Source organism: Eurytemora carolleeae, unplaced genomic scaffold (genome assembly GCF_000591075.1).
Source record: "Eurytemora carolleeae unplaced genomic scaffold, Eaff_2.0 scaffold585, whole genome shotgun sequence".
Taxonomy (NCBI): Eukaryota; Metazoa; Arthropoda; class Copepoda; order Calanoida; family Temoridae; genus Eurytemora; species Eurytemora carolleeae.
In genome coordinates, this window is record NW_019397504.1 from 50,585 (window position 1) to 60,660 (window position 10,076).

General features: G+C 32.5%; 1 protein-coding gene across 1 annotated transcript; it reads left to right on the forward strand.

Annotated features, from left to right (window-relative positions):
* The first annotated feature begins 8,139 nt into the window (after positions 1 to 8,139).
* Positions 8,140 to 9,273, forward strand: LOC111714630 (protein C-ets-1). The gene is made up of 2 exons (XM_023489776.1): positions 8,140 to 8,288; positions 8,454 to 9,273. The coding sequence occupies exons 1-2, from the start codon at positions 8,248 to 8,250 to the stop codon at positions 9,271 to 9,273; spliced, it is 861 nt and encodes a 286-aa protein (XP_023345544.1). The 5' UTR covers positions 8,140 to 8,247.
* The last annotated feature ends 803 nt before the right edge of the window (positions 9,274 to 10,076 follow it).

The window sequence follows — 10,076 nt, forward strand, 5'->3', positions numbered from 1 at the left end:
TAACAGACAACGGATAGCAGACAATTTAGATAGCAAACAACAGCTAACAGGCAACAAATAACAGACAGCAGATAATAGACAGAAAATATCAGATAACAGATTACAGATAACAGACAACAGACAACACATAACAGATAATAGACAACAGTTAAATGACAACCATGACAGACAACAGATAACACTAACAAATAACAGATAACAGACAACATTTAACAGACAAAAAATAACAGTCAATAGACAACAGACAACAGACAACAGATAATAACACAAGATAACAGACAACAGACTGTAGACAAAAGTGAACAGACAACCGCTAATAGACAACAGCTTATAACACACACAAAATAATAGATAACAGATTTTATACAATAGATAATGGACAATAGATAACAGATCACAGATAACAGACAACAAAAACAGACAATAGACAAAAGTAAACAGAGAACACTTAAAAGACAACAAATAAACGACAACCATAACAGACAACAGATAACAGTTAACAACATTATTTAGATAAGCTTTAGAAGTTTAGAACTATAAGTTAAAACTATAAGTTTATAACTAGAAGTTTCACTAGAAGTTTAGGACTAGAAGTTTCGAACTAGAAGTTTAGATCAAGAAGTTAAAACTAGAAGTTTAGAACTAGAAGTTTCGAACTAGAAGTTTCGAACTAGAAGTTTAAACTAGAATTTTAGACTTAGAAGTTTAAACTAGAATTTTAGAACTAGAAGTTTAGAACAAGAAGTTTTGAACTAGGAGTTTCACTAGAAGTTTGGAACTAGAAGTTTAAACTAAAAGTCTAGAACTAGAATTTTAAACTAGAAGTCTAGATCTAGAAGTTTAAACTAGAAGTTTCGAATTAGAAGTTTAAACTAGAAGTTTAAACTACGAGTTTAGAACTAGAAGTTCTAACTTGAAGTCAAGAACTAGAAGTTGAAACTAGAATTTTGGAACTAGAAGTTTAAACTAAAAGTTTAGAACTAGAAGTTTAAACTAGAAGTCTAGATCTAGAAGTTTAAACTAGAAGTTTAGAACTAGAAGTTTAAACTAGAAGTTTAGAACTAGAAGTTTAAACTAGAAGTTTAGAACTAGAAGCTTAAACTAGAAGTTTGGAACTAGAAGTTTAAACTAAAAGTCTAGAACTAGAAGTTTAAACTGGAAGTCAAGAACTAGAAGTTTAAACTAGATGTTTAGAACTAGAAGTTTAAACTAGAAGTAAAGAACTAGAAGTTTAAACTAGAAGTTTAGAACTAGAAGTTTAAGCTAGAAGTTTAGAACTAGAAGTTTAGAACTAGAATTTTAGAACTAGAAATGTTTTGAATGAATTGAATTCTCGTGCTCAATTACTTTCTTTAATTTTCTTCTTCTGCCTGAGTTTCCCTAGTTTCAATTTCATTGTTCAACTTTGATAACATCCTGTCATTACAGGCTATAAACACCCCCCCTTCCCCTCCTACGGTGCTTTACAAGATTATTTGATGGGGGGGGGGGGTGTATTGCAGAAAAAATTATGTAATCAACAAAATCAGGAACGTTTTGTAATCATAAAGTTTATACGGTGCAGGGTTTGGTGAAAATCTCAATATATCTGTCCTTCTGTCTTATATTTTTATCTGTCTGTCCTATTGTATTACATTCCAATATATCTGTACTATTGTATTATATTCCAATATATCTGTCCTATTGTATTATATTCCAATATATCTGTCCTATTGTATCTTATTCCAATATATCTGTCCTATTGTATCTTATTCCAATATATCTGTCCTATTGTATTATATTCCAATATGTCTGTCCTATTGTCTTATATTTTTATCTGTCTGTCCTTATTGTATTGTATTTTTATCTGTCTGTCCTTTTGTATTATATTCCAATAATATGTGTCTGATTGTGGTCCTCTAAACCAACCCTGACCTTCAGTTTCCTTTGCTCTGTCTCCGGAAGTTACTATTAACAATTCAGAATAATTTTAAAAAAATAGATTGTTAAAAGAAAAAAATCGAATTTTTAAAAAATATCTTAAGTAATTTTATTTTGCCTATGTTACCTTTACTATTTGGGATCTAAGATAATCAAATATTTAGTTAAAAATAAAGTTCAAGTTCATTTAACTATTTGTATTACTGCAATTACATGGCTTCTATAATGCATATGATTGCAGTTACAAGTTTTCTATAACTGCAATTACAATGTTTGTATAACTGCAGTTACAAGGTTTGTATAACTACAGTTACAAGGTTTGTATAACTGCAGTTACAAGGTTTGTATAACTGCAGTTACAAGGTTTGTATAACTGCAGTTTGAATTAAATATTGGTTCGTGCCACAGTTTCCTGTTTACACCTTGTTTTTCACTTTACTGTGTACGGAGTGGGGGGGGGCTGTGCAGGACGAAAGGTGACATGTTGGGGGGGATGAAGGATAAAAGGAGGGGGGGATTTGATTTGCATTCTTTCATTCATTTCGTCCTTTGATCTTATTTTCTTTTCTTCTCTCAAATCATTTATCTAAGTTTAACCCTCCAACTCAGCTTTTCTATATTCAAACATCTTTTACATCTCTCCCATTATACATCGCTACCATGTGACCAGAGAATCTTTTGTATTTTAACTGTTGCTATATCATTAATTCTATAGTTGCAATGGAAGCTCTTATGCAAAAATCTATTGGCATTTTGCCAATTAATCTCTTTAAGCTTAAGTCTGAAACAAAGTCTTTATGTTTTTCTTAAATGTACATCCAAGAGGTTTCAATAAAATATATTTCGCAGCTAGAGATGTAATATCAAAGACACTGAATTACTCTATGAATTATTTCTTCTGTTGGATTTCCAATTTACCCGCTGGACTAAAATCTTTCAATTTAAAAAGTTCCGAATATAGAGTTTAGTCGCTGAGACTAAGCGCTACGGACAAAAAGTTTTTCCCTCCGGTGTTTGTCAAACAGAGTTTGGGATCTCCAGGGATTTCAACGCCACAGCTATTCATGATTATTTGATTAACACAGGATATGAGGGGGCGGGTCTCCAAAGGTGGGGGTTGGGGTGAGGGGGAATAATAGAGAGGGGAGGAGGAGAGGGGTATAATCCCATGAAGACAGGTGACAACAGTGTGCGTACGTGGGAAGCTCCAGAAAGTAAAAGAAGGGTTAAATTAAAACCAAAAATATTACATTGCTCTCAAAAAAAAAAACTTAATGTGCCTGGCTAATATATTTGAAATAAAACATGTAAAAGTCGAAAAGTATGAAAAGAATACTTCAAGATTTTCAAAATGTGTGTTTTAAATTTTTAGTCAATTCATTTAAAACTCACAAAAATTGATTACATAAAAGAATGTAGGATTTTAGTCTTTGCAACAAACTCATATTTTGTAATCCCAATATTTTTGCAAGCTGATGGTGTAAACCTTTGCTATTTTAAACTTTTTAACAGACTTAATAGTTTTAAACATTTTATGTATTTTATTTTGGGTTACAAAGCAATAGGCATTATAAAATTTGAGTTTGTGGCATGAACTCAGTTCCTTTGCTCACCAAAAATCTGAACAGTGCCTAGATAATATAATTCAAATTGGAAGGAAACAACATAAAAAAATCCATTTTTAAAAAATGTGTCTTTGATATTAATCATATTTATTTTTAAACAAACACTAACAAAAGTTCATAGATACAGGGTTGAAACAATGGATGAGACTGTAAAGATGGCCTGAAACTTTTAAATATAAAAATTCCAAGTTTTCTGCAGCTTTAATGAGAATGCAGTGAGAATCATAAATATAAGGAAACAGACAATATAAATTCAGTAGAGTCGTCTCTGAAGTAGCATACTTTGGGGGTATCCCTGTAAAGAACAGAGGGATTAAGGTTGATGAATTAATTGATGAATGTCAGGATCGGCTTTCCTACTTCAAGTATTTAATTTCAATAATCGGCCAGTCATCACTACTGGGTTACAGCCTAGACCATGTGAACTTTAGATAGATAGTTAGATATATAGATAGATAAATAGATAGATAGAGTTAGATATTTATAGATATATAGATAGATAGATATACAGATAGATAGAGAGATAGATACATAGACTGATATATAGATAGATGGATATATAGATAGATAGATAGATTGATAGATTGATAGATAGATAGATAGATAGATAGATAGATAAATAGATAGATAGACAGATAGATAGTTAGATAGATAGATAGAAAGTTAGATAGATAGATAAATAGATAGATAGATAGATAGATAGATAGATAGATAGATAGATAGATAGATAGATAGATAGATAGATAGATAGATAGATAGATAGATAGATAGATAGATAGATAGATAGATAGATAGATAGATGGATAGATAGAGATAGATAGATAGATAGATAGATAGATAGATAGATAGATAGATAGATAGATAGATAGATAGATAGATAGATAGATAGATAGATCGATCGATAGATACATAGATAGATAGATAGATAGATAGATAGATCGATCGATAGATACATAGATAGATAGATAGACAGACAGACAGATAGATATATAGATAGATAGATAGACAGACACCCAGACAGACAGATAGATAGATTGATAGATAGATAGATAGGTAGATAGAAATTTAGAAAGATAGATTAAACGATAAAAAGATTACTTAAATTGAAAGTGAGATATGAAACTTTATAGGTTATAAGAAATTATTGTAAATGAGCAAAAATAATTGTTGATTATCAATACTTACATAAGCTTAAATAATTTCCTTATTTTTTGGGAATATTTCATAAATTATGCTTTTCATCTCTTTTATATTATAGACCCCACCTTGAAGTTTGTTTTAATTTATAAAAAATACCAAATCATTCTTAGATATTTAAACCAAAAACCATGTCTCAGCGAAAGTGTGAAAAAACTGTCCCTAGCCCTTGACAATGAAAAAACTAAGAATACACAGTTTTTTTTGTACTGTCATGCTTTTCATTATTACTTACAACAATCATAGATTAAAAATATCAAAGACAATTTTATCAAAAAAAAACTGAATTAATAGGTCTAAAATAATTTTAATCAGAGAAGGCAACAGTTTGAGCTGGAATGAGTTTATTATTGGCTAGTAGAGAACGATTGATAGAATGTTACTCAAATTGCATGTACATTCTAGGAAATAATTAATCTATGCTGAAACGCTCACAGATTGGACAAAGAAACACCTAGTTATATCTGTACTGTCTGAAAAAAGTCTTTGTCCAGTACAGGTAAAATGATCGAGAGTAACTTAGAATGAACCTTCTGTGACAAAATTAGTCTATAGCTTAACACACACAGATTGGACATGAGAACCTCTATCTGTATCGTCTGGAATATATGTATTTTGTAATCTATAGCTGACTAGAATACACAGAACTACGTGGTACCGTAAACATGTTTTACAACTAGAAAAGAAGGGGTGAGGAGGAGGTCGGTTTTGTAACCAAACTTTATTAGAACTTGTTAAAAAATGTTTTTGATTGTTTAAGTGACAGGGTGTGGGGGGGGAGGGTGTATGTAGATAATTTTTTTAGTTTAGTTCTACAATTCATGATTAAGGGTGTTCGCAGACTCGCAGTTATCAGTTTTCATTAGGGGTCTATATTTAATTATACTTTATTAATATTTTTATTTGATTTGATTGAGTGCTGAAGATTTCAACCATAAATCTCTTAATTATCAGTTGACATTTTTTTTTCTAAAGTTAGTATTTCTTTAAAGTGTATTCATAAAAAGTTGGAACAAAATTTAGCTGAGACAGGAAAAACACGAAAGATGAGAAAAGTCTACGATTATTTGTCTCTAATAATTCAAACCACAGAATTCAGACTGCTTCAAAAAGTTCATATTTTCAAGACTGGATCCACTTTTGATTTAACCATACAAACAAACTCACATGTACTTTTTTTGTAGCCCTATACATGTACATTTTATGTATAAAGCACTTGTTTTTAGTTTTTCTTTAAAGTTGTAATTTACAAAAGAGCTTTCATTCATTGGATTACCGTGAAAGAACTATTTTATAAATGAACGGCCAACATATTGCAGAACAGACAAACACTTATTAATAGAAACAACAAAGACCCAGAATGAAAATATTTTTATTGTATCATCGTAATACATGATGTTCTTTTGTTTAAAAATGAAACGGATTCGTCATGATTTAATTCTCATAGGCTGTAACACCATACCAGTCATTAGTATTATATATATATATATATATATATATATATATATATATATATATAGACTGTAACACCATACCAGTCATTAGTATTATAGGCTGTAACACCATACCATGTCATTAGTATTATATATATATAGGCTGTAATACCATACCAGTCATTAGTATTATATATATATAAAAGCATGCATGTTCTTCTAATTTTTTGATTTAGTGCAACCATACAAATTGATGAATATTGCCATTTTTTTAAATTAGGTTGCTAGTCACTTTGGTGTATTCTTGAAACAATTATAAAAATTTTTGGTTCAAAATGCAAAAATGGTTATTTTCTACGATTTTGAATACCCCTGACGTATGGTATTCAGCTTGGTAGTTAATGAATTATTATTATTAGTCATATATAGTTTGATATAGAATTCTTATATATATATACTAGAAATTCAAGGCGCTTCGCGCCCTTCTTTCTAGCCTTAGAGGGCGCTTCGCGCCCATCTCCTAAATTAATTGTGAACATGTTCTCTTTGTGTACATCGTAAAACACCCCAGGAGGTCCTTGTTTTACAGGTTCAGGTCCAATACAGTTGTGGCAGTTCCTCTTGGAACTCTTGACAGATAAGACGTGTCAGAGCTTCATAGCCTGGACAGGGGATGGATGGGAGTTTAAGATGATAGATCCTGATGAGGTAGCCAGAAGATGGGGAAACAGAAAGAATAAACCAAAGATGAACTATGAGAAATTATCCCGAGGACTCCGATATTATTATGATAAAAACATTATTCTAAAAACTGCCGGTAAACGGTATGTTTACAGGTTTGTCTGTGATCTGCAAAATCTTCTTGGTTTCTCCTCATCGGAAATCCACGCTATGGTGGACTTTAGAACTGCAGCTGAGAGAACAAAGATAGAAGGATAGAAACTAAATTTATTTTTTTATTTGTAGTCTTTCAAATTTTATTGCCATCCAACCTAAAATTGGCCAAAAATAATGTTAAAAATGGCCATAATTTGTTTTACTTGCGTTGATCTCCTTGAATTGAAAACTCTGTGATGAATATAGACAAATTTGAATTTCAACAGTGGCGTCTCATATTGTATCTATGTAAGTTACAACATTCCAAAGGAAACATTTTGTCTAAAATTTGTGTATTTTTATGCATTTGTTATGTATGCCGGAAAAATAAATAATCTTAATACCGTTTCCACCTGACAGCCCCATTAATATTTTCATAGAATTAAAAAAAAGTTTTTGCATTTCATATTGAAGTCGAACTTGTCATTTCGTGCATTTATGGCTGAGGCTTGGTTCACTTTACACAACAGCTCAGACATTTAACCCATTATGTGCTTTGTAGCTTTACCCAATAAACTGTTATAAATGAAGAATAAAAACCTTTATTGTGTATAATCATTGTGTTGGGTAACAGGAATCGTATAAAAGGCATATTTGACATTTGCCAGGAAAAGAAGTATGAATGGAGAAGAAAAAAATAGAAACTTTCTTTGACAAAACTGTATAATTCAGATCATGTGAAAGTTTGACTGGCCGGGTGACTAAAAAATGCATTTCTCAGTTTAAGATTATTTTTAAAAAATCGTAAGAAAATTTAAAAAGTAGAGGGGGGGAGGGGGATTTAGAAAATTGCATGCTATCAGTGGTGGCCGCAAAACTACTTGATTGACAAAAATATCTGTATTTTCAGGTTTATTTGGTGAATTATCCACAATAGAGAGCTGGAAGGTATGAGTTTAGTCCAATTTTATCGTACACAGCAGGGTTCCATGGGAAATTTCGTACAGGTGTAGCCCCAAGCAATTGGGGGCCAATCCGACCAATGACAGGCCGTCCCGCTGGGTTCCGACCTATGAGAGACGAGGCGCAGTTCGCGCATTTATCTGACGAGTTCATACACATATACCCCGGCAGATATACCGCTACTGTTGCCTGCTCAGTTGTGCACCGGTTCTCAGAGTGAAAGCCCGTGTTGAAGTAACTCTGGATAAAGTTGATTCCGGAAAATTTGAAAACAGATATTTTGGTCTGAGGTTATGGGGAGTCCAGCAGGCTCTTGGCTTAGTGATACTATGAGGTAAACATTAAAGTTTATTTATATTTTTAAATTAAAGTTTTTTATGTTTGTTTTATGTTGATATATTAGACAAAGTAAACATTTGTGTTGTTCAGCGATGCGTGAATTTTCCCCAGAAACAATTTTTTTACGAAGAAGATGTCTGATTCAAGTTTATATTTGCAGTGTGGAGTCGAGTCCAGATTTCTACGCTCTACCAAGCATGAAGTCAACGTTGGGTCTTCTCGAGTCTAGAAACATGGACATGTACTCGGACAGAATGCGCAAAGTGCCGAGTTTAAGTGATTTGTCCGAAAGTAGCAGTGGAGAAGTGGCAGTGAATAATGATTCGCGCCATTTTGGAGATGTGTTGAAGACGACATATGTAACCTGGGATAAGGATAGTGAGAGGTTAGGTATACCTCGAGATCCTAGATTATGGAGCCAGGATCATGTGTCTCATTGGCTCTCCTGGGCTATCAGAGAATTCTCCTTACAAGGTCCACATATTGATACATTTGTAACAAGTCTAAGTATGAGTGGCAGACAAGTTTGTTCAATGTCTAAAGAAGAATTTATCTCCAGAGCTCCTCCGTTCATGGGAGATATACTCTGGGCACACCTTGAGATACTACAAAAGGACGTGGACAAGGTTGAGAATGCTCCGACAAACTTTTCCGAACCCTACCATGTACCTGATCAGACCCACAGAACCTACACTCAGCTCAATCCTATCTCACCTTTGGGTCAACTTCCAACCTCAAACTCTTACTTAAACTCAAGGATCGATTACTCCCAGCCTAATCCAACAGATACTACTCAGTATGGGAGTTATCCTGCTCCTCAGGTCAAACCTCCTCCTCCTCCAAGGGTACCTGTTTACGGTCAGTATGACGGGTATGGATACCCGCATACATACCAGCCAGAGCATTGGGGTCAACATGATCTCTACCAGACNAAGGATGCAGGAAATAAATATCGAATGAAGAATTGTTTTTTATGTTGACTTTAAATTTAAAAACGAATAATTTTTTTTAACTGAATGAGTAATAGCACAAAAACTTACCAATAACTTTTTTTAAATTAAAATTTCAATTTTTTGATGTTTTTGAACTGAACTAGCTCAATTCAGGTTTTAAATAGATGTCAAAAGTGAATTCAGAAGAAATATAAAATCCCCAAAAGCGAGGATTGACATGACATTTAAGTGTAGTAATGAAAAAAAAAGTTTTAAATGGTTTTTAAATTATAAATTCTAAGCACAAATTTAAAAATCTCAATCTCAAAGATAAATTGATTTGCCATAACATTTTTATTTTGGCCATAAAGTAATTTTTTTATTTCAGTTCACCAGTCCCCTCAATTGTACTGCATACCTTAATGTGTTTAGTTTTCTAATATATTTTTCCTAAAATCTTAAAATGGCGGAAAATTCAATATTCCAAAAAGACGTTAAAAATTGAACAGGTGCGAGACTATGGCGCTTGAAGAATTTGTTCTAAAATTAAGATTAATTTGATTCTGTTTTTCTGCTGGTTTGATAACCATTTTTAGTTAGATGGATCTCAATTAGTCTCCCTAGTTTTAGGTGTATAATTTTGATGCTTCGCTCAAACTTTTTGTGGATTTTTACTCCATAATTTTACCGCGTTGGGGTGTGTGGGGTTGAAACAGCTGTTTTAAAATTTGGCGGGTTTTTAGAAGCCCAGGTGCTTTCAAAGGTCCTGGGGGGTCTTCAGGGAGGTGAAATGGAAATTATTCATTCATTTATTAGGTTCAGATGTAATTTTATCTCGTTCAAAATTTCCA